Source organism: Triturus cristatus, chromosome 2_2, assembly GCF_964204655.1.
Source record: "Triturus cristatus chromosome 2_2, aTriCri1.1, whole genome shotgun sequence".
Classification (NCBI taxonomy): Eukaryota; Metazoa; Chordata; class Amphibia; order Caudata; family Salamandridae; genus Triturus; species Triturus cristatus.
In genome coordinates this window covers 494,039,526-494,065,940 of record NC_140582.1, presented here as the reverse complement: position 1 = coordinate 494,065,940, position 26,415 = coordinate 494,039,526, and the positions used below count along the sequence as shown (strand labels likewise).

The window sequence follows — 26,415 nt, the reverse complement described above, 5'->3', positions numbered from 1 at the left end:
GTGATCTCTGACATTATGACAATTCATGAATACTTTTAAGCATGAGACAAATAATCGTGTGTGTCTTTTTACAAATAATTTCTAACACGAACCACCGAGAAATGTAATATGTCGAGTCTGTCTTCTATGGTTATAGGAGCAGTACACTATGTGACCAAGAGCCTTTTATTTTAAATGGTCAATGTGGAAATTACGTTTATTGTGTGAGCAAGACAGGAAATGCCGAAACGCGTAACAACTCGTTAAAAAATAAACGGCGATTTCAAATGTGTGATTCGTATCCCTTTGTCGGTGTCCGTGTCTGATGGAGACTGGAGCTTGAGTTTTGATATATATATATACAGATTGAGAAAGCTGCTGTGACCGCCGAAACGCATCTCTCCAGTCGCTGGGTCGGAGGAGGCCCTATGAATTAAAGAACCCTTTACCCTTGTAGTCCTCGTGTGCATGCCTTCTTCCTTTTGGAATGGGGGGGTTGCTTTGGATATATATAATATATATATATATATATATATATATATATATATATATATATCACGCTTCGTCCTCCGTAGCTTTTCCCCGCTTACGATTCTCTGAGAGAGAGAGGCACGGACCCAACTTGTAGTGCAATAATCGTTTTTATTTCTCTGTCGCCATAACGCGTTTCGGCTCGCCTGAGCCTTGATCACATGACAGTGGACTAAGAGAATGAACACCTTTTTAAAGTGACAGTGCAATTGAGATCGTGACCACGTGATCAGCATACTCCGCTAATCCCGTCATAGACATGAACAACAGACATAGCATTCGTAAATGACCAAACAGGTAAGGTTAGATAAAATGTCATATCCACCTAAATGACTAAAAATACTCTCATAAAATATTGATAAATATTGTCATATGTTTAGAAACTTTGTATGCTGTTATAAAACGTCAACGTTATCTTATCATCTAATTAGTACGTCACGATCACATTTAAAATCAATAACAATAAAAAACCAACATTGTTAAATGAAAAAAGTGCTTGAGTGTGGGGTGCAAAAAATGTGCAAGGACAGCCTAGAAGTGTATACTGTGCAAAAAGCGTTACATTTAGATTCTTTGGTTATCTTGGTTACATATGTTGAAAATGAAAGCAGCACGATCAGTAGATGGGTCAAAAGATAGATGGTAATGTCCCCTCATTCTTATATGCTTTGGTCAATTTAATTTGACTATGTTTTGTTGGAACAGTGTTCATGCCCTAGTGCACCGAGAATATAGTAAGGTGGATGTGTTTATCTTACAGAGACACCGGTTAAGTCCTATCTCAACGGGAATCCGATGTGTGCATCAATGCAGTTGTATAATCTGTACAAAGTAAGGCTAGTCTACGACTGAATATATTATACTGACAGACATTAATAAGGAGTGTGCCAGTCAAAGTCGTAGACTTGTGCAAATTTGCTGATAAATATATAAAAAACGGATAAAAGGTGTTAAAATACCTTGAAGTACCTTTTAAAATTACTTAATTAAAAATACTTTATAAAACATACTTTATTAAACAATATACTTTATCAAAAATTATATACCATTTCTCTGTCGACCTACTCTCTGTAATGAGACATGTAGATAGGTGCGAACTAGAGAGCAAATTCCACAATAAATATGTTAAAAGATTTAAAAAAATCTCATAAATACCTTAAAATAATTGTACAAAATATATAACCGCTAATTTTTTTGGAATGACACTAAAAATAATTGATGTGTTGCATTTGTGAGTTAATAGGACAGTAAAGTTAAAACCAGTGTGTTAAAAAATTGTTGTTTACTAGCCACCAGTGTCATCAATTGGTTTTAAGACTGAACATTCTAAGTTTGTGAGGGGAATATCTTTCTGATTATATCAGTTCTAATCAAATGGTGACCAATCTTATCTTTCTTAGGTTAAGTCAAGCATGTGTACAGGTCTTCAGTAGCGTTAAGACCAGAAGGGTGTTTGGTATCTAATTGTAGAATATACCTAGTTTCAAGTTTTCTGAGTTTGTTCTCTCGATTGCCACCCCTTCTGCTCGGTGGTACAGTGTCAATTACAAAGTATTTTACCATGCGATTGTCAGATAGATGACATTCTTTAAAATGTCGTGCAACCGGGTAGGTGTTATCTTGGTTTGTGATTGCCCTGAGGTGCTGAAGGATACGTTTGTAGACGGGTAACTTAGTGCTGCCAATATAGCGCAGGTTACAGGGGCATGTCAATACATATATTGCGAATTCAGTTTTGCATGTGAGTAGTTTTGAGATAACATGCTTATGTTCGCTGAATGGTGTTTGATATGTATTCGTGTTTACTCCGTGGATGCATGCTTTACATGTTTTGCATCGAAAGAATCCTTTCATGGTTTGTATCCAACTGCTATTGTCAATAACCTCAGGGCTAGTTTTGACAAGCACATCCCTCATTGAGGGAGCTCTGCTATATGTGATGGACACCCTCTGCGGTAGCAGGGGTCCTATCACGGGGTCACTTCGTACCAAGGGCCAGTTCTGCTGAATAATTTTGTTTAATGCTTTGTGCTGTTGGTTGTATTGCACTATTAAGCGGAACACACTGTTATCCTCAGTCTTGGTGCTCATAGAGTTTGAGGAATTAGCATTGGGCAGGACGTTAACTGGATTTTTGTCCTTTATGGCTTCATCTCTACAAAATGCCATGGATTTTTTGATGGCATTGTCAATGACTTGATTTTGATAGCCTCGTTGCTGGAAGCGAAGTTTGCTCGCCTCTTGTGCTACCACTAAATCATCATTGTTGCTACAAATGCGTCTAATCCTTAGCATTTCCCCATAGGGGATGCTATTAATTAGATGTTTAGGATGCGCACTTGACGCATGAAGTGTAGAATTGCCTGCCGTTCTCTTTCTGAAAAGACGAGTTTCAATTTTGCCATTCTTTATATATACCTGGGTGTCTAAAAATTCAATCTCTGTGGCACTGACTGTGGCAGTAAAGTGTAAATTCATGCTGTTGGCATTGATACTTTCAATGAAGTCATAAGCTAGCTGGCTAGTACCTTCCCATATAACAAAAAGATCATCAATATATCTTAGCCATACTTTGACATTACTATTGACAACTTCATGGTGTTCTTGCTTGAGGACCAGCTCCTCCCATCTGCCCATATGCAGGCATGCGTAGCTCGGTGAGAAGCTGGCCCCCATAGCAACGCCTCTAGTTTGCTGGTAAAGTTGACTGTTAAACATGAAAATGTTATTTCGTAAACAGAATTCTGTCATTTCAACCAGCATGCAATTATGTTCTAGATGTTGCTTCGATCTTTGTGCGAGATAATGTTGGATCGCTGCTAAGCCATCTGTGTGCTCTATGCTAGTATATAAAGAAGTTACGTCTAATGCAATTAGTAAATAATTCTCCTGCCACCCAAAGTTCATGATTTTTCTGAGGAAGTCACTGGTGTCTTTTACATAAGACGGTAATTTCTGTACGAACTCCTGCAGATAGTAGTCGATGTATTTGGTAGTGTGTTCCGTCAGACTATTTCTGGCACTGATGATAGGCCTACCAGGCGGGTTGTTGTAGTCTTTGTGAATCTTCGGTATGAAGTATATAGTTGGTGTAGTAGGACTGTCATTTTTTAGGAATTTGAATTCATCATTGTTAATCAGACTGGCATTTTTCCATTTGTTGAGCTTGAGGTGGAAGTTTTTGTAAGTGATCTTCATGTCACTGATAGTAGTTCTTATGTAACAAGTGCGATCATTCAGTTGTTTGTATGCTTCCTTGTTGTATGCACTCATTGGCCAGATGACAATATTTCCACCTTTGTCACTGTTGCGAATGACGATCTCCTTGTTGTTTTTTTGTAGTTTGTATGTTAATTGCTTGTATTGCCAATCAGCTTTATTATAATGCTTTGTTTTGGATTGTATTTTCGTATTCAATTCCTTCAATTGGGTGGTCACTGCTTCATGGAAGATATCAACAGAGTCTCTGATCATGATTGGGTTATAGGAGGATTTGGGTTTGAATGGGCTGGCTTTAAGTGTTGGGTTCGTTGAGTTGCTTTCATTGCTGAGATCCTGTATAACTTGTAAAAGAGGTGCATCTGATTGGGTTAAAGAATTTGTTACCCGTTGTCCCTCTGGAGTGGGAATCTCCCCCAAAGTTGTTTGGTTGGGTGTGTTCATAAGGAAATGCTTTTTTAGCTTTAATTTGCGTACTCCTTTGTATACATCAATTCTTGTTCTAGCATAATCAAAGTTGTTGCGCGGAGCAAATGAAAGTCCCAATCTTAGAATATTTTTTTCTTGTGTCGTGAGTTCAATATTGGATAAGTTCACTATGGTATTTTCAACCTGCTCATCCATTATTGTTTGTTTCGCCAGTATCCCCGTCCCCTCCTTTTGCCTTGTCTTTGCTCGTTTCCGGTTTGCCTTGCGCCTCTGTCTCCGTTTGAAGTTGTTGTAGCTGGATTTGCCTGGGGTCTTGGGCGCAGAGTTTGTCTGCGCTCTTGACATAAAAAATTCAGTTCCTCACCAGGGGATGGCTTCGACTTGGCTCCCATCATTGCGGCTGAGCGCATTTCCGATTCTGACTCGCTGCCAGTCCCAGAGCTGCCTTCTGATTGGATGGTGTTAGGCTCGCGGTTTTCGGTTGCGTTTGGGACTGTTGGCGCTTGCAAATTGCGGAATTTTGATTTCCTCAGTGCATCATATCGTTTGGCAAAGGTAAAAATTTGGCCCATCTCATAGTCAGTTCTGTCTCTTTGAAATTTGTAAGCCTTTCTTGATTTGATTTTTTCCTCCTCTTTTGATAAGCGGACCATCATTTCATTTCTTAATTTGTTTTGTTCATCCTTATCTTCATACTTTTCCAGCTCTTCATTTATGGCATCAATTTCCCCCAGTAGCTTGGCTCTGTCAATATCCGCGTATTTAATTAGGATAAGGGTTAGTTTCCTTGAAGATTCAAGATTGCACTCAGCCCATTCCTTCATTAAATCGGGGTTAGGTTCTTCGTAACTGGGTGCCGTTAATATCCTCAGGCCACGTGGGATCCTATTGACGTCAATATATCCTTGTAATGACTTAGACTCCCACCACTTGGTCATCTCTGCTTTCATTTTTTTCTCCAATTTTTTGAATATGTCCCTTATTGAGTTGTTAACGATGATTTTATTTACTCTAGGTTCTGTCGTATTGCTCGTTGATGGGAGTGCGTCCGAGAACATCTCTGTAGCTGCAGCCTCCCGTGCTCTTGCCACGTCGGCCGACATGAGACCAATAATACGTAGATACTCCGGTTAAACCAGTTTTATTTGTGGCTGTGTTTAATGGAGTATTTGCATGCCTCCTCACCCCGCAATACCCAGTTAAGCGCCTACCTGCTACCTTCCGTATTCGTCGAGTCCTCCGACTCGCCTCCTACCAAGATCGTCAGGTGTTCCGGGCTGATTTTCAGGGTTGCGGGGGGTCCAGCGGCGAGTATCCTGTGCGGGATGAGTTTGAACTTCCGGGTCACCCGGGAAGAGAAGTCTCGCTGTGCCGTCGACCGTTGATGAGAAAGGGGTCCGTGAATGGTCGTGCGAGACAGGCAAACGACCAATGAAATCACGCTTCGTCCTCCGTAGCTTTTCCCCGCTTACGATTCTCTGAGAGAGAGAGGCACGGACCCAACTTGTAGTGCAATAATCGTTTTTATTTCTCTGTCGCCATAACGCGTTTCGGCTCGCCTGAGCCTTGATCACATGACAGTGGACTAAGAGAATGAACACCTTTTTAAAGTGACAGTGCAATTGAGATCGTGACCACGTGATCAGCATACTCCGCTAATCCCGTCATAGACATGAACAACAGACATAGCATTCGTAAATGACCAAACAGGTAAGGTTAGATAAAATGTCATATCCACCTAAATGACTAAAAATACTCTCATAAAATATTGATAAATATTGTCATATGTTTAGAAACTTTGTATGCTGTTATAAAACGTCAACGTTATCTTATCATCTAATTAGTACGTCACGATCACATTTAAAATCAATAACAATAAAAAACCAACATTGTTAAATGAAAAAAGGGCTTGAGTGTGGGGTGCAAAAAATGTGCAAGGACAGCCTAGAAGTGTATACTGTGCAAAAAGCGTTACATTTAGATTCTTTGGTTATCTTGGTTACATATGTTGAAAATGAAAGCAGCACGATCAGTAGATGGGTCAAAAGATAGATGGTAATGTCCCCTCATTCTTATATGCTTTGGTCAATTTAATTTGACTATGTTTTGTTGGAACAGTGTTCATGCCCTAGTGCACCGAGAATATAGTAAGGTGGATGTGTTTATCTTACAGAGACACCGGTTAAGTCCTATCTCAACGGGAATCCGATGTGTGCATCAATGCAGTTGTATAATCTGTACAAAGTAAGGCTAGTCTACGACTGAATATATTATACTGACAGACATTAATAAGGAGTGTGCCAGTCAAAGTCGTAGACTTGTGCAAATTTGCTGATAAATATATAAAAAACGGATAAAAGGTGTTAAAATACCTTGAAGTACCTTTTAAAATTACTTAATTAAAAATACTTTATAAAACATACTTTATTAAACAATATACTTTATCAAAAATTATATACCATTTCTCTGTCGACCTACTCTCTGTAATGAGACATGTAGATAGGTGCGAACTAGAGAGCAAATTCCACAATAAATATGTTAAAAGATTTAAAAAAATCTCATAAATACCTTAAAATAATTGTACAAAATATATAACCGCTAATTTTTTTGGAATGACACTAAAAATAATTGATGTGTTGCATTTGTGAGTTAATAGGACAGTAAAGTTAAAACCAGTGTGTTAAAAAATTGTTGTTTACTAGCCACCAGTGTCATCAATTGGTTTTAAGACTGAACATTCTAAGTTTGTGAGGGGAATATCTTTCTGATTATATCAGTTCTAATCAAATGGTGACCAATCTTATCTTTCTTAGGTTAAGTCAAGCATGTGTACAGGTCTTCAGTAGCGTTAAGACCAGAAGGGTGTTTGGTATCTAATTGTAGAATATACCTAGTTTCAAGTTTTCTGAGTTTGTTCTCTCGATTGCCACCCCTTCTGCTCGGTGGTACAGTGTCAATTACAAAGTATTTTACCATGCGATTGTCAGATAGATGACATTCTTTAAAATGTCGTGCAACCGGGTAGGTGTTATCTTGGTTTGTGATTGCCCTGAGGTGCTGAAGGATACGTTTGTAGACGGGTAACTTAGTGCTGCCAATATAGCGCAGGTTACAGGGGCATGTCAATACATATATTGCGAATTCAGTTTTGCATGTGAGTAGTTTTGAGATAACATGCTTATGTTCGCTGAATGGTGTTTGATATGTATTCGTGTTTACTCCGTGGATGCATGCTTTACATGTTTTGCATCGAAAGAATCCTTTCATGGTTTGTATCCAACTGCTATTGTCAATAACCTCAGGGCTAGTTTTGACAAGCACATCCCTCATTGAGGGAGCTCTGCTATATGTGATGGACACCCTCTGCGGTAGCAGGGGTCCTATCACGGGGTCACTTCGTACCAAGGGCCAGTTCTATATATATATATATTACCTACTGGCGCCAGAAGGTAGTTATAGTTAGGACCCTGTTTCCATAGGAAAACCGCAACATTCTATTTTGAATAACTTTGGCGCCGGTCGACGAATCCTCGCGAAATTTTCAAAACTAATGGGGCGCTACGCTCCGCTCCTACCCTGAAAGTCTTGGGGGGATTCGTCAAGCGGGGGCTGAGATAAAAGGGGGTCCCAAAACGCGTTTTTCCCATGCATTTTTCCATAGGACCTTTAGACACAGCTACAGCCCGAACGGCTGAACAGAGTTCCTTGAAATTTGGCAGAGAGGTAGTCTACAGGTCAAGGAAGTGCCTTTTGTAGGTCTGGTGTAAATCTGTTCAGTAGTTCCTGAGAAAATAGCATTTAAATCAATATATATCTGTGGCAGCTTACGGTGCGCTTACGGTGCGCTTACCGTACGCGCACGCTGCCGTGCGCGAGCGCGATTCTGATTGGCTGTTAGATCTTAGTAAACATTCGAATCGGTCGAAACCAGGAAGTGGCGGCCGCCATTTTCTCTCTCGCAGTCTGAGAGGGGGTTAAAAAACAAAGGCCAAAAAACATGTAAAGGGGCTGTTCAGACAGCTCCTAAGCACCTAGCCATGTTGAGGGAGTCCTCAAAGATCCCCCAAGGCCAAAAACGGAATTTTAATTTTTTCGATAATTTCACCGATTACGCTTACCGTACGCGTACGGTAAAAATTAATAAAAAAAAAAAATATATCCATACTCTCCCCACCCCATGTGCAAATGGTGCCCGAAGGGCACTATTTGTGCAAGGCATATTACATATTTAAAAAATTTAAATATTACCTTTCACAACGAAGCGCATCATATGTCCTCCATGTGCGCACGGTGCGCGAAGCGCATCGTGCGTACATGGCCCATCTAGCGTAACGTGGGCACGCGGTGCGCGTAGCGCACCGCGTGCCCACCGTGCGTGCACGGCACTAACTGCGTAAAGTGGGCGCGCGGTGCGCGAAGCGCACCGCATGCTCACTGTGCACGCACGGTGCGCGAAGCGCACCGTGCGCGCACGGAACGAACTGCGTTAAGTGGGCGCGCACGCCACGAATGGCGTAAAGTAACTTAGCATTTAAAAAAACGTACAAATTCACTGAAAAAACCATAGGTTTCACACACGTTATAGTTAGGAATTAGCATTTAAAAAACCTTGCAAATTCAGTGAAAAAACCATAGGTTTCACACATGTTATAGTTAGCTGGAAATTTTACTGATAAAAAACCAATGAAATTCCCCCGTTATAGTTAGTGCAGGCAACTTTAACTCACGCGACCGCAATCTTCTGCTGATGCTAATACTGTATTTAGACACTTATTTGCCCATGTCTTCTTCCATTAAATTTTAGCTATACATATATTACAAATATTTTTTTTTCATAAAGACACATATGTCATCAGCAGAGGATTGCGGTCGCGTGAGTTATAGTTGCCTGCACTAACTATAATGGGGGAATATATATATATATATATATATATATATATATATATATATATATATATATATATATATATATATATATACAAAAGATTATTTTCACACGGTGTTCAACACAATCATGCTGTAATACTATGTGTGCTGGGAACAAGGCTCGTGAGAGCCGAAACGCTTAATGGCGACTAGAGAAGAATCCATTCTATGCACTTATCTTGGGTCTGTGTCCGTTTCTGAAGGAACCTGATTGAATCCGAAGAAAAACTGAATGAAAGTGATATATATATGACTGGCTCCATGTGAGAAATAAACATTGATTTCGCCAGACAAAAGAGGAGTTCGTGCTCTCTTCATCGCCTTGCGGAGGTTGGAGACAGCAAAGCTGTTGTTTGATATATATATATATTACTGTAACGCCCTGAACGTCTCAGGATCGTTTAACAGACACGACAATGAGGACGCAACCACTAGTGAAGGGTTAGTTGTTTTAATGAAGGCAAATATAATACAAAGAATAAACAAGTTATAGTCACTGGAATCCTCCAGGCTAAGTACGTTACCAGCCCACAGCACGGATGGTCCTAACCGTCCTCTGCATATACGCCGATCCCGGCGTATGCCAACAGAGGGCAGAAATGAAATGGCCGACAATGCCAATCGGTAGGCTGTGAGGGGCACGAAGAGTGTTGGGGAGAATCGAGGAGTCAGGGAAACACCCAGCCGGGGTCTCTACCTGAAGGGAGCAGCCGCTCAACCTCTTCCTCAGACTGCACCGGGACGCGGAGTCACCTCCTGGTGATGCGTCACCGATACCCCAATCACAAGCAAGAAGACTGAACCGAGAGCAGCCGCTCGATCGATCCTGTGGACTTCCGAGTCTGTAACGCGGCAAACACCTCCTGGTGTGCGTTACAGCTGGCAGTCCCTGTGTCTCTGGTCGGGCTGGGAGTTACGACTCCAACCAGCAAAAGCGCCACTGCGCTTGGACTCAGCCGAGTCAAAAAGCGAAGCTCAATGGTTGACCGGTAGAGCTTCCGGGTCCTTCACAGGTGACGATGGGGCAAGACACGGCCCAGGGAGTAACGACTCGACCTACCTCCGTTCTTGCCTTACTGGAGCACCACTCCGGAACACTGCTCTTCACGAAGCAGGTACGTCGGTGTAAACACAATATCCGACAGCCTTGTACCTCCCGGTTCCTCCCTTTATAGGGCGTGTTTTCCTTGAGTTTTGTAACAGCTCTCCTGTTTACATAAGGGCGTGTTTCCCTTGTATGACAGGAATTCTTGACAATTACCTACTGGCGGTCGCCAGTAGGTAGTTATAGTTAGGACCCTGTTTCCATAGGAAATCCGCAACATTCTATTTTGAATAACTTTGGCGCCGGTCGACGAATCCTCGCGAATTTCTCAAAATAGGTGGGGCGCTACGCTCCGCTCCTACCCTGAAAGTCTCGGGGGGATTCGTCAAGCGGGGGCTGAGATAAAAGGGGGGTCCCAAAACGCGTTTTTCCCATGCATTTTTCCATAGGACCTTTAGACAGGGCTACAGCCCGAACGGCTGAACAGAATTACTAGAAATTTGGCAGAGAGGTAGTCCTCAGGTCAAGGAAGTGCCTTTTGTAGGTTTGGTGTAAATCTGTTCAGTAGATTCTGAGAAAATAGCCTTTAAATCAATATATATATCTGAGCCAGCTTACGGTACGCTTACCGTAAGCTTACCGTACGCGTACGGTGGCGTGCGCGAGCGCGATTCTGATTGGCTGTTACATCTAAGTAAACATTCGAATCGGTCGAAACCAGGAAGCGGTGGCCGCCATTTTCTCTCTCGCACTCTGAGGGGGGGCTGTAAACAAAGGCAAAAAACATATAAAGGGGCTGTTTAGACAGCGCCCATGCACATAACCATGTTAGTTGAGTCCTCAAAGATCCCCCAAGGCCAAAAACGGTAAATTTTTATTTTTTGAAAATTTCGCCGATTACGCTTACCGTACGCGTACGGTGCGCTTACGCTAAAAATTTTAATAAAAAAAAAAAACCACTCTCTGTGCATGGCATATTATTGTCATCACTTACAAATTAAATTTAACAGATTACCTATCACAAGGAAGCGCATAATATGTCCTCCATGTGCGCACGGTGCGTAACGTGGGCACGCGGTGCGCGTAGCGCACTGCGTGCCCACCTTGCGTGTACGGCACTAACTGCGTAAAGTGGGCGCGCGGTGCGCGAAGCGCACCGCGTGCTCACTGTGCGCGCACGGTGCGCGAAGCGCACCGTGCGCGCACGGAACAAACTGCGTTAAGTGGGCGTGCACGCCACGAATGGCGTAAAGTAACTTAGCATTTAAAAAACCGTACAAATTCACTGAAAAAACCATAGGTTTCACACACGTTATAGTTAGGAATTAGCGTTTAAAAAACCTTGCAAATTCACTGAAAAAACCATAGGTTTCAGACATGTTATAGTTAGCGGAAATTTTACTGATAAAAAACCAATGAAATTCCCCCGTTATAGTTAGTGCAGGCAACTATAACTCACGCGACCGCAATCTTCTGCTGATGACATATGTGTCTTTATGAAAAAAAAATATTTGTAATATATGTATAGCTAAAAATTTATGGAAGAAGACATGGGCAAATAAGTGTCTAAATACAGTATTAGCATCAGCAGAGGATTGCGGTCGCGTGAGTTATAGTTGCCTGCACTAACTATAACGGGGGAATTTCATTGGTGTTTTATCAGTAAAATTTCCGCTAACTATAACATGTCTGAAACCTATGGTTTTTTCAGTGAATATATATATATATATATGCTGTAATACTATGTGTGCTGTGGATTTCTAATGTTTTTGCATTCCTGTCCTTTGTGCAATCGGAAGTGCACTACAGCTCGATGACGGCATTCCTGAACGCCTGTATGTTTAAAGGTTTGTGGATTATTGGAAGGATGCGTTTCATCAGTCTGTTGTCTGTTGCTGGAAGGCTAGTGCCTGTTTTGGTTGGCAAGCATAACCCAGGATGCTGCATCTCTCAACCCAATCCCACTGTCATCTCCTCTTTCCAAGGGGGTCCCATTTCGCATTTCTGCGTCGCTCATGTGGAACCCGCTCAATTTTGTTCGTTTCCAGCCAGATCAGAGAGACGATTATGAAACCAAGGAATACAGTAGCTGCCAAGATCGGTATCAAATAATAAATTATCCACAGCAGGCATGAATGGCCTCTCGCGTGCCCTTACGCCTGGCCTCGCGTACAGTAGGAGAACTGTAAACACGCGCCCCAGGGCTGACTGACTGGCTGCAGGAAACAGATGAGTCATAAATAACACGCATTTCACCTGTCTTCGGGCCCAGGTGTCCGGGTTAATGAGGCTTTGGCTTTTAAAGTTCACCTTTGGTTTAAAATAAATGGCGCCAAGTGATCAGATGCGGATAAGGGAGTCGGGAACGTGCTGCGTCATGCAACTGCGCGCAGCCATCATCTGCCTTGACATCCGTCACAGAGCGCTGTGAGGGGGAGGGGAAACGGGGGCACTCATGCCACCTTCTTATCGAGTGCTGATTGTTGGCCTGTGATATGTATTTTCTACTTTTGTGTTGTCATAACTACAACATGAACATAAGTTCATAAACTTAGAGGAAACTTCGACACAGAGAAATCTTCTTTTGAGGACGAATACAAGTAGCTACTTTGCTGAACATTGCTATGCAATACCTTGCATAACACTGATCAAAGCCAGTTTTAAAAAAGATGTCGAAATAAATTGCTACCAATTAAATTTTAAAAAAAAGTTATCCAGAAAAATGGCTGACAGCACTAGAAGTGTGCCAGTTCGCGCCATTAAAAATCAAATTGATATGATTATCAGACTGGGATAAAAATATCAATGCAGAGTTCAAAAAATGCGCCGACTGTTTGTTTTCTAAATCGGAGGAAAAATACAATATTGATGTTGTGGAAATTCGGGGAATATATACAGTGAGACAGAAACTCCGTCTGAGGCAATATTCATTGTTTATTGCTTCACCGCAAAAAACCTGCAAGAATTTTCAGCGCTGCAGGCAAGATTGTATTTTGGTTGCCAGAGTGCTCCATCACCGCTGAAAAGAAGCAGATTCAGGGTTTTTGATCAGTGATGTAGTGCAACCACAAGATGGCACCCTCAGGCTGCAGCTTTACCTCACCTAATGGGAGCTCCAGCACAACCTCTCACCCTAAATGTAGACACAAGCAGAAGTTGTGGCTGTGTCAGTGCTTAATTTGTAAAAAAAAAAAAAAATCATGCCAGGGCTCTCATCAAGAGGCCACTGCAGCTTGTACCGACCATTGCCCCTGCCATGGTGGCATTGAGAGTAACAACATAACTACGAACCATCACACTCTTACAAGTTTGACAATTAGTACTGTTTCAGGCCCCCAAAGCTATAAGACTGGCTTGGTCAGCAGGCAATGGTAATTTTAAATATATATTGAATTATTAATTAACTGTTGTTGTGGTCACCTCTGAATTAGCCAAACAGCACCACCTTGTGGCAGACTGTCACAAGTGACACTGCTGACAATTAAGTACGGGTGCTGAGCACCGGAAACCACCAGCTCAAATTAAGCACTGGGCTGTGTACACTGTCACACAGGAGCTCCTACTTGAAGATTCAGCAGTTGTAAGTAAGAGCTCAGACTGTAGTGCCCGCGTTGCTTCAAGTGTGAATGTGTCCAGCAGAAGACACTCACAACCAACAACTGACACGATTGTTCTATTGGTGGTTGTTATTTTACTGGGAACAAAGCTGAAAAGGCTGCGAATACCAAACAATGTTAAAATGAGGGGACACATGCACTGTATTTTGTTTTATGAAAAACAAACGCTTTCCAGGATTATAATGTTTGAGGGTTTTTGTTATGGTTTTTGATGGATATTGTTAAGGAGCCTGGGTTCTCCTGTACTGAGGCATTGTGTTCATACTTGTTTAAACAGAAATATTAATGTCCTTTACTGCCTAATCGGAAAACTCTTCAGCTGTAGCCAGTGAAACTTTGGTCTACTCGCTTAAGAGCTCTTAACTACACTAGACATGACACGTTAGACTGAGGCAAAGAGAGATCTTTTGGGTCTGTCATTTGTCCCCCTCAATTCTCTTAATGCAGTTCAAATTCTTTACAGCAGCTTGCAAAGGTTCCACTCCCAGAACATGGGATCATCTTCCCTAAAATAAGGATACCACACCTCATAGTTCAGTAATTACGCTTTCCATAGTTCTCCCCATTCTTTTCAGGATTCACAAAACGCCATGGTTTTTTACACCTCGGAAACCTACACAGGTCTATCACAGATAATGCATAGAAGTAAGTATGGCATATATCTGTACAGTTGGACATTTTCCACATTTTTTTCTCCTAATGGAAAACATGTTTTCTATATAAAGAAACACCTACTCCCATGTCCACTAAAAATATGGAGTTATGTTGAGCAATTTCCTCCCTGTATGCAGACATATTCCAACCATTTTGCAATTAAATTTGCAGCGGCATAATGAGCGGTAAATTCACTCAAAATGTTTGTGTGAAAACTCATAACTTATGACTTTGGTTTTTCCCAACATTCCAATAGCCGCTACCCTCTAAACGCCCATTTTCCTACCACTTAGTTGAGTTTGCTACTGTAGATATTGTAGTCAACCTAGTGAGTAATAAGTGGGAAGTGCAAACTGAATTTCAAACGTTTAAGAATGGGAAACTCACATTAGAATTTCTAATAAATTGCACTTATGACTGTAAAAAGTTCAGTGATTTGTACTTTCGAGCCTTCGGAGGGTACATTCCTTTTCATGACATACCTCATGGCGTCACCTTGTTTCCTACTAATTGACTTTGTAGTTGGTGTGGACTCTCTAGTAACTGCGCTTTCAATCCATGTACTGTTCGGCTTTGCTTGTGTACCTATGCTGTTCCATCTATAGTAGCTTTCAGTTGTGCTCTGTCTTAGGCAGGACTAAATATTACTATTACATATATGCTTTCTCCCCCTCCTTATATCTTTTCATTTAATTTTATTGCTGTTCGCAGTGTATATTCATTATCATATTTCTGGCGTAAGCTTTCAATATCTCTTTTGGGCTTCTGTTTTTTGGTCTGGCTAGGGACAGCTTTAGCTCTCTTGCTAGCCTAATTTAATAAAAAGAAAATCATAAATAAACAATGCATACATAAATACATACATAGAGGGGCTTTGGGTAGACCTCTTCATCCATTGATCTGTTTACCTGTCATTCATAATTTACTTACGCCTACCATAGCATACAGCCTGAGGCAGTGGGTCAGCCCACTTCAGCCAATAGCTTCCCATTGACAGGCATTTTGCCTGGTCACATGTCCACATCTGACTACAAAAAGTGCAATTCAATTTGTCGTGTGTTGTGGCAATAATAGTCTTTGCCAAAGCTTTTTTTCGCCATGTTTTACCTTTATATTATTTTTTCATCCTCCTTGAAAGTTTCAATTATGTCTTCAGGTTATAGAAAGTCAACAACACTTCCTTTTGTTGGCACTGCTAACAATAATTTTCTACAATGTGCGTTAAAAGAAAAAAGGAATTCTATGCCAGTTTTAAGTACACCTGCCTACTGGGTAGGAAGCACCCATACTCCTCTATTAAAATGATATATGATAGTACATTTTTTACATTTAAATATTTTGTCAAAAACACATGGCCACGATTAGATGGCACATGTTTTCTTTTTTTCCCCTCATCATTTCTGCAGCATATGCTTGCTTTAAAATGTGTTTTAAAATCACACCATCCTGCAAAGGCCATATCTATTGACTTTCCAAGGCTAGTTAATGTTGACGAGGGATCGCTGCTTGGTGGCCTATGCACATCTGCCTTGACACAAACCTTGTCATTCTTATAAAATCACCGATTGCTTTTGTGCAGGCAGAGCATTATTAAGGTGCCTCACAGCATGTTTATTTCTTCACATTCAGAGCTATGTTTTTGGGCTGGCTTAAAGACAATTACAGCTTTCACTAGACAAATGCAAAACAAAAACATATTTAAAAAATGCTATATACTTGATATACTTGTTCTATTTCTAAATACAACTGCCTGCTAGAAAACAAATGTACTGCTGTACTTAAATATTATAAAATGTTTATTGTTTTTAAATGTGAGATCAAAAAGGACTAGCCTATTTGTGAATTTACATAGACGGAGGCCGCAGAGACGACTGGAGGCTCAACGCAGACACTGACCAAAAGTATTGGTCCATTCCTCTGCCGGACTACTCCATGGGGCATGTTTGGAAACAAACAAACTAATGCTCTAAGAGGGAATCCCCCTCTCACATGTAAAGCACCTTAGCGAGTGCTACACATTTCTCAAAATTACACAATCACTTAAATCTAAGTAATTTGCACCTACACACTTTGGTCCTGAGGAAAGCCAGTTTTAATCATAAAGGCCTGGCTGAAACATGTAGACCACACCTGGATGTAGGAAACCCTAATTAATATTCCTATAACATCCAACAGCCTTTTTTAATGCTAGCAGTGACCCAGTTATTAAAATATAATGTACCCTCGGGTACTGGGATCTCTGCATAGCTTTTAAATCGTCACCTTCACGTCACTACACTGCACACTCAGATACATTCCTGCTCCGCTGTATCCAGGCGTCGAAGCACACCCGGGACACACTCGGTGTCACTGGGTGGGCCCGATGATGAAGCATGCCACCAACTAGGTTGGTGGGTGAGGGCTTCATGAACAAACAAAATGGTTTGTACCCTGCCTTACAGTCTTGAGTCTATGTAAATTCACAAATAGGCTAGTCCTTTTTGATCTCACATATAAACCCCGGGGATAAGGACTAGCTACCTAGTCCTCTCTCTCTCCTTTGATAGTGATATTTTTTTTAAATTACATTTAGTAATGCAAGCATATTCCCACCAACGTCAGGCAGCAGCATGTTTTCTTTTATTGCTTTTTTATTTCTGTGGCATATAGCTGCAATACAAATTAAACAAATAAATAAATAAATAACCATTCAATCCAGCTTGCCATGATCCAATTTATAGGTTTTGGCAATGCTCGTCCATACATTTGATTCACCTGCCTCGGTTTGTCTATGTCATTTCATGTTGTTTGCACCTGGAAAGAAGATTTCTCAATATCTTTGGCATTACAACATAACATCAATAAATCATGCCTCAATCAGCTGCATACAAGTGACATCTTGCACTAAACAATAATAGTGATCTGGGATTTTCTATTTCCTATTAAATGCAGGAGGAAACAAGCTAAAGAGACAGCCCTTCCGCCTGAACTGGGCTTGGATTTCACTGGACAAAGACTACTATCTGGTTGACGAGGACTCTAAGTTCTTGGAAGTGACTCTCAAGCGCAGGGGCTACCTGGGAGAGACATCCTTCATCAGTGAGTAACAGTTCACATATTTTATATATTTCTTTCTTCCAAGGGCTTTTCGGGGCAGCCATAGTCTGCATTCCTGCTTCTTTATTGTGATTTGAAAAACACAAATCCCCCAAAAATGGATGATGATGTGACCCGCTCCTTTCAAAGGGCCTTAAAAGTGGGGCCTGAAATCAGTTGTTATCTTCATCCCTCTGCTTGAATTAAGTTCACACTTAGCTTTTTGTCTTGATTGGAGTATCCCAATAGGACATCATTACCAGTCAGGTTTTTAGAAACATTTGGGATTATTTCTAAGATCTTGCTCCAGTGCTCATATGGTACTAAGCGACACAAAGCATTGTATCTTTTCAGTTACTATTATAAAAGCCCATTGGTGCAGTCTTCAATTGTGCTGCACCCTAAGGGCCCGACGCAATTCTTTATAAATCTAGGCCATTTGTCTCTGGTGGTTCTTCCCTTTTGCTTCCAGGTGTCTAAACACACTGGTCTTAGCTCACTTAGGGCCAGATGCACGCACCTTTAGAATCGCGATTTCCAAATAGGATTTTTTTCTTAATCGCTATTTGGTCATTGCTATTCTAAATTTATGAAAGTTTTCTTTTTAAATGAGTGATTCTTAACAGGATTGCATCTCGACCGACCTCATGAATATTAACAGGGTAGGTCGCAATTTGCAACCCACTAGGAAATGCTGCCAGCACAGAGATGGTGAGCTGTTTGCGTCAGCAGACCACCGTGTCTGTGATTACTTTATACCCAGCCAACAACAATCTGCTGTGCATCCCCAAGATTAAAAAGACTAGAGCGGGGGGGGGGGCTTCTTCTCCTTTTTTTGGCCCCGAAACTACGGAACGAGCAACCCGATCATATTAGATGAGTCGCATCAGAGAATGCATTCAAGGGCCTTCCAAAGACCCTCCTTTTCAGAGAGATCTAATCTCGGCCGGTCCCTCTTCCATCTACTCATCTTAGTTGCACCTTACTGTCGTCTAGCTCCAGGATACTCCTTTATGGAGCAGCTGCTTTGCACTTTATGAATTCATTTAATTCATTCATAGATTTTAATTTTTTTTTAAATGTAGCCCGTTTTCCTTAAAGAAAACGGGACCACTTCTGACCAGGAAATGGAGTTCATCTGTTCCCCAATGAAGGTAGCGAAATGGCGTAACGCACCAGGGAGACGCTGTGTAAAGCAAACAGGCCACCGATGGCCTCTTCTCCTGGTGGAATGCTCTTCTTATTACAGGACTTCAAGGCCCTTCTCTTTCACTCTTTGCTCCTCAATTAGATCCCGTCTTTTAAACGCACCCCTGGTAGTCGATGGGCTCATCAGTTTCTGGGTCATCACCCCTAAAATGATCTCCGTGTTTTGGCATATACATGATTTCCTCCTTTTAGGAAAGCTCTATAAAGTTTGCTTGTCTCACTCTGATAATCCACATAGGTCTTTCCATCCGAGCATTACCTGCTCTATGAATGGCGGAGGCCCAGAAACACTGAATAACCCTCTTTGTCCAATAGTTTGAGCTTTTATTCATACATTTTGTCCGCTCTTCACATTAAAAGACAGACCTGTTCTTATTGCATTTTGGCTTCTGTCACAGGTGAGTCTCTACAGGACATCTGCTGCGGGTTCTACAAACCAGCTGAAAGACAGGCACTTCAGGGGTGACTATTTTGAGATCAGTGTACTCTCTGGGGAATCAAATATTGTTTATATTTGGTCAAAGTTGAATGTCTTTATTTATAATGATTTGCCCTCAGTTGATTCCTCGCACTGCTGTGCTGGCACCTGCTGGCACAGGGAGCAGGTAAGTGGCCACCTCGCCATGCGGCTGTCTTGTTAATTTGTCTCCACCACCGCTGTCAGTCCTATTCGACACCCGGTAAAATCAGGGTATGGAACCATTTGTCCCACAATGGGCCTGATTATGAGTAAGGCAGAGACGAATTTCCATATGGAATTCCGCTCCACCCGATAGTGAATGGGCCTGTATTGCCGCACCCATTTTTCTTGGGTGTTGGAACATCAGGTCCGTTTTAATGGGTAGTAATTCCACCCAGTAAAACCGCATGTGGTTTCGGCCACCGCAGCAGCACAGCCTCATCTGGCGATTTGTTTTTCTGGAAGGGAGTAACATTCAATCTTTCCTACTAACATTCAATCTTTCCTACTGCGAGTACTTATCGGTCCCTTCCCTTTACTTCTCCCCACTCCACCCTCGTCCCTCCCCAAGAGAGAGGTCCCTGCATGCATTAAACACCTGCTCAGAGCAGGTGGTTATCCTTTGCATTAAACCATATTTCCATGTGGTTTCATGACCGGACAATCCACTCCCACGTGGTAATTCTCCATTTCCTGGGGTTTAACTTGTAATTGCATGATACGCATGTGATGTTACCACAAGGTATTGTACATTTCACATGCAGAGTTACCACCCTGCCTGTAGCATGCCAGTAGGCCACATCTGACATCAGAATCACTGAAGCGCTGATTGGTCGCCGGGGCAGTTTCAGCGAGAATGGAACTGATGACTGAGATGCATACACCCCTGCACCTCACACCAAGGCCTGGCTGGAGGTAGCAAGCTAATTACTCAGCTCACAGGGTGGGTTTGAACTGTGCTGCTCTGTGTGGTGGCAAGGGGAGTGACGAGTGCCATGACCGAGAGAGAACCACATGAATAGGGTAGACATGGGGCGTGCAAAAACGGGTTCCATGTTTCAAGTAATCCTTACCTTTAAGGATATAAGGCAAGAAATGCCATGCTTTGCTTTGACAATGGAGCTGCGCTGCACGACCTGTCCAGATTTTGAGTTATGCACCTAACTCCTATGTGCAGGTAGAAGTTGTCATTGATTGAACACTGTTTACTTTGCCCCCATGGCTACACAAAGTTTATGTACCACGTTGTTTCAGATTCCACAACTCACAATGTCGGTAAAGATCTTGCATCAGTAAAAAAAGGGGCTGGCAAGACATTCTAAATAAGCTAACTCATCAACCAGTAGTGAACTATTTAAAGAATTAAAATAATTGTGACCAGAGAAATTGTAAATATGTTTCTTCTATTGAAATGAAATGTGCTAATACCTTCATTGTATATTTCGGCTGTGTGCCCTTTACACCGCTGAAGGTGGCATGGCAAATATTCGTGGTCAAGGGTTTTCTAAAGAATCAGCAGACATTGTAAAGAGAGTCACGACGTCCACAACCAGTATTTTACATGTATGTTACATGCGAACAGTACCCACAGCCATAAACCTGGACGGAATTATAGAAGAGCCATGCAACTGACATATGACTCAGGGGCGTAGCAAGAGGCAGTTCACAAATAGTGGGCGCAAGTTGTTCACCAGCTTTTTGGGGTCTGCGTGTAGTTCTGTGGTGTGACTGTATTAATAGGCCTCATCGCAAAATTCGAATTGGGAAGGGGGGGTCACAGAACGACCTCCCTAATCACTATTGATTAGTCAGATCACTATAAACCACCCTTTGTTATTGGCTAAAAACACAGGGATGGTGGCCTGCAAGGAACAGCAGACCACCATCACTAGATTTGCATCCCTAAGCGGGAAGCATATCTTGATAAGCAGCCCACGTGCCCAAAAGGAACAGGTGCCGCTTTCATAAAAAGTGTTTCCAAAGTGGGAACACATCGGGCAGAGCGGGCAGTGATCCCTGGACCACAGCGTGCTCCCACCTTGACCATCAGACATGATTCCCAAGGGGTGACGCACTCCCGATGCAGACAGCTCCCTCTCGGCAAATACGTTACCATCTCCTTTGAGGTGTCGGTAGCTTTTCAATGGTTTGCAAACTACCATTGCAACACAAGCCATTGATACATTTGATTGCGAATCGCAAATGACAGGGAACACTATTTTCATGCCCCTACAGTTATGATTTGGAATGAGTCTCAAAGTCCCTTTTGCGATTTAGAATAGGCTTTGATGAATCGCAAAAGGGGTTCAGTGAATAGTACAAAAACACTGTGTTTGCAAGCCCTGTGCCTGCAAATGCTTTATTACTACTGGCCTTACGCCCCTTGAGAAGCGTGCTATGAGACTTCTACCAGTGACTAATTTGTGAAATAATAAGTGCCAGGGCCCTGGCCAGGAGGCCAAGGCAGCTTACACCACCCATCGCCCCTCATCGCTGTCAATGACGGTAAGTGCGACAGTTCCGATTATTCGAGGTCCCCAAAACTAAAGGAATTGTTGGGGAGGTAGGAATTTGTCATTTTGAATGCATATTGTATTCATAAACAACCATTGTTCTGCTCATCTCTAACTTCGATGAGCAGCGCCACCATGTGGCAGACTGTCATACCTGTATTGTTGTTGACAATTAAGTGCCGGTGCCAAGCACTAGAAACCAATTAAGTGCAGGTGCTGAGCACCGGAAACCACCGGCTCAAATTAAGCACTGACTTCTACCAATGTCCTGCTAACATTTTATGCAACATGCATTGAGTTACTCGAATCTAGTGTGAATTTTTACGCGGTTTGGAAGTACAACATCAACATCTACGACGACTGTAGATCTTTTTGCAGAAGAGTCTTGCATTGTCTCAGACAACTAAAAAGTGATGTGTGGATATGTCTGTGGCAATACATTTTAACCACTGGAAGTCTCTCTGGGTTGCATTGCATTCCATTGCTTTAGAGCTCATCTGTTCTATTACAGGACCAGGCAGCTGTATGGAAAACAGTCTTGGCCCTGGCTCAAAGGAGTCCAGACACATTGCAGGCAAACTCATAAGCAAATCATCTTTATTAGGCATTAAGGCCCAGTTGAGATGAGAATGCCTTATTAGAATCTAGTGCCCAGAGATCTGGACCAAGGTCTGGGTATTTACCTCGTTCCTAGGGAGACTCTGAGACATCAGTTTAGTAGAGTCTCTGATACTGGCCAATTGGCACCGATGTAACAAACGGCTGTTGTCCGTTCCTTTAATTTTTTTCTGGGGAAAAGTGCACAGAGTCACCTGACTTAGGCACCCCATACTGAATTTATGATAATTTTGAAAGAAAGCACAACATGTGTTTTCGAAAAACAAGTGTTGTGTTTTCCTGTTACGTACAATAAACATTCATTTTGATGCAGTTGTTTCTTCCTTGTTTCTAAGATGTGCCAAACGAACACTGGTAGGCTAACTTTATCCTAGAAACAGCAAACAAACAAGGGCACGTTTTAAGCACGGGTTTTTCGGGCTGACACCTAACCCGGGGACACGGCCGGTGTCGCTAATGGAGCGTTTATAAATGGCGCCGCAGCGTGAGTGCAGACGGGGTTACGCCGGCTCTGATTTCACACCTAGAAGCTCCCGGGGTCTTTTCAAGTTATCTCCGAGCCAGGTGAGAGATCTGAACTGATATCAAAGAGTTATTATCCTTGTGCTGGGAAAGGAAACACTTCTGGGTTGTCAAAGCGTGAAGGAAAATGAAAGCTCAAATGAGTGTTTGTCAGAAGGGTCTGGAGACAAATCTGTAGCCGGAAACGACTTCCGCGAGGATCCCCAGGAAAGCGAGAAGCGTGGTTGGCTTCATCAACACGCTCGTGAGCCGTGGACGAGCAAGCGCGCCCTGTTCGCTACTAGCTGTGGCGTATGGAGTGCGGGGTTTACTGCTAACATTCTGGCCGGATGCCCACATGGCATACGGTGACGCAAAGTATTGCGTCAAATTACTCACAATTAAATTGATCCATGGGTGAGGTACAACACTGAGCAGCGCCACGCGAGTGCCCGTCAACGCTTAGTAAATCTAGGCCTATGGGTGCTCACATTGAGTGTAGTGGTAGTATGAAGAGGCATATGCTGTGGGGTGGGTACTTGTTAGTACCAACAATTGAATGCAAAAGCCCCAAATTATGCCTTGGACACATTTTCCATTACACTGGCGTAATCTCCCATAATTTAGGTAATTTTACATTACGCATGTTACACGAAATTTCTGAAATTACGCTGTAAGGCCTTGTTGAGTAATTAAATGCCATTCGTGGCAACAACTTAGCGAAAGTGCCCAGGAACAACACGAACAACCAAAATGCAAGTGGCTGCTGTTTGCAGCACTGGTGTCTTTTAAACTCAAAGTATGGCCTTGTGTGGAAAATGCATGCAAGCATTAATTTTACACTAAAATATAATGCCCTATACAGGTTTCACATTTTGTATATTTATGCATACATTTGCACAATTTTTCGAAAATTTAGTGCCAGCTGCTCACATTGCAAAGTGGTGGCAGCAGGAAAAAAAATTAAAAAAATAACACAAAAGACATAATTTAAAAAATATAAAATTGTACTTACCTGCCGCTCTGGAAGCTGCCACGTTGCTCCTCTCTCCCAATCTTTGACGCCAGCAGTCCAGGGCTGGTGCACACTGCACAGGCTCCCAGATGTCAATCCTGACACTTCTCTTGTGCTGGGAATACAATTACTGCTCCCTAAAGGGAGGATGACCCGGCTAGCTCCGGCTCAGTGAAAAATAAAATGATAATAAAATTGTTTTATTATCATTTTATTTTTCACGTTTGCCTCTGCTGGCTTTCAGCAGTGGGGCGATGCTCCTCCGCCATAACGGAGGAGCCGCCACTGCTGAAATTTCTCATAACTAACCATAAGCACGTTACGCGAATGTCATCCACCCACCCTAAGAACGAGGTAGTAAAGAAGGGGAGGTTGAGAGACAGGGAGGGGTAAGAAAGTAATAAAATACAAATTGTGTTGTAAATATTGCAGTAAGAAGATAACATTAATTGGTAAATGCATCAGGTTTTGCCTATTTGATTCTTAATCAGCTGCTTTTTGCTGTAAGTTGTAGCTTGCTGAGTAGTTGTACAATATAAGTTACAGAAAGTCTGTTAAAGTGCTATGACTGGTTTATGTACAAAAAGGCAATATATTGTGCTGTTACTAGTGGTATAGTGCAGGTACTGCAACAGCATTTTGAAAAATGATATGAAAGAGAGAAATAATAGAATTGATGCAATAGCACTATTATGTGTTTAGAGGAGATCTGACAACTTTTGGACCAGGTGCTACTGCCCCTGCTGCACTATTCAAATCATGACCCTATTACCTGTAAGGTAACTGCACTTGTGACTGCCTGTTTGGTACTAAAATGTTGCAATATTTGGTGTCTGGAGGGGCTCCTAGAGCTTTTGGGCCCTGGTGTCACGGCACCTGCTGCACAATTGAAACCATGACCTTGTTGTCTGCAAGGTAACTGCACTTGTGGCTGCCGGTTTAGTTTTACATTTTAGCAATAATCTGGGTTTGTTGTGAGTCCCTAGAGGTTTTGGCCCCCGTGCCACTGTATCTACTGCACAATTTAAATTAAGCCCCTTTTAACTGCAAGGTAACAGCATTTGTGACTGCCAGTTTAGTAGTCAAATATGGCAATATTATGTGTTAAGAGGAGTTCTGACAACTTTTGCACCATTCAAATCATGACCCTGTTGTCTGAAATGTAACTGCACTTGTGACTGCCTGTTTAGTAGTAAAATATAGCCTAGCTCTTTAAAAATAAAGTTAATTTACATGTGCAATGTTTATTACAACATTTAGAATTTGATCATAATGACCAAATAGATTACATTGAAAAAATCAATCTGATAATGCCTTCAGAGTTCAAAGAAACATACTGAGGCATGAATAGGAAATGCCACCAAGGTTCTAAGGCTAAAGCATCTGCATTCCACAAGGAAGTGGTAGAAAGCAAGCATTCCAGCATACTGTTAGAAGCCGTCTGCCTTTTCCATGGGAAGAGATCTTGACAGTGAATGGGGCTTAAGCAGCGTGAACAGATTTAGTAGAAGTATTGTAAATGCGAGCAGCCAGGAGAAGTTAACAACAACAAAAGTTTCACACAAAAGGCGAATGAACACAGTAATTCGGCTACGGGAATTGAAAAGAGACCCCTTTTAAGATATATTAAATACAAGAGATTGCAGGTGAAACCTAAAAAGTATGGAGCGCTGAAACGAAATAAAGGTAAGTATTGGTTGATGGGTCAGGAGGGGAGTGAAGGAGGATAAAATAAAGAACATAAGCTGAATCAACGGAAGGACGAAGGACATGAAAGAAATTCAAGGAAAGATTATGTTTTTCTCTGTAGCTCCAAATGTGAAACAATAAAAAGATTACATCGGTGTCTCTTACATCAACGCTAACTTTGGAAAGAAATATAAATGTAAATTGAAGGTGCTAAATGGGAAAGTTCTGTGTGTGAGTGAATAAATCAGAAATAATACACTTTAATTTTTACGAAAAATTTAATAAACTTTTAGGTATCGGGACAAAGGATGGCACAGCGGAAAGAGAAAAGGATTACAAAGGCAAGGCCCAGAAACAGGTTCAGTTCAACCCTGGTCAGACCACGGCCACCTGGCGGGTAAGGATCATGACGGACAACGAGTACGAGACCTCCGAGACCTTCGAGATCATCCTGTCCGACCCTGTCATGGGTGCGCTTGAGTTCCCGGAAGTGGCCACCGTTGAGATTGTGGATCCGGGTGATGGTAAGTAGCGCTCGTTGCCAGGCAGCCTGATAACAGGATCTTTTTATAGGGCACCCTCACACTCTCCAAATTTTCCTTCCAACAATTGCGAAATTTCTGCTGCATGCGAATTTCTTGGTGCTTCACCAGATTGTTGTAATGCTCATGCACATAAAGCAAGAGAAAATGTGTCGTAATGGGAAGGAAATATAGGGTGTGAGGAATAGATGAAGGTAATATTTTGTGCTCCAAATAATTATAGAACAATCACATTTAATGTCGTCAACCATATGCAGATCAATCACCTGGTATATTACTCAAGGAGAACTTTGGGGGAAATGTTATCTTGCACCAAAGAGAGCAGACTGTTTGGAACCATTTTATTTATTTTACATTTTTCTATTTATTCTCACTGAAGACTCCACTGTCATC

The 26,415-nt window shown here is 42.0% G+C and overlaps 1 protein-coding gene across 1 annotated transcript in view; it reads left to right on the top strand.

Annotated features, from left to right (window-relative positions):
- LOC146862410 (FRAS1-related extracellular matrix protein 2-like) overlaps positions 1 to 26,415 on the top strand; it is a 229,771-nt gene that overhangs the window by 98,789 nt on the left and 104,567 nt on the right. Inside the window, exons 3-4 of the mRNA XM_085641607.1 lie at positions 17,332 to 17,478; positions 25,774 to 26,004. Of these exons, the coding sequence (XP_085497733.1) occupies positions 17,332 to 17,478; positions 25,774 to 26,004 (378 nt within the window). The remainder of the gene's footprint in view (positions 1 to 17,331; positions 17,479 to 25,773; positions 26,005 to 26,415) is intronic.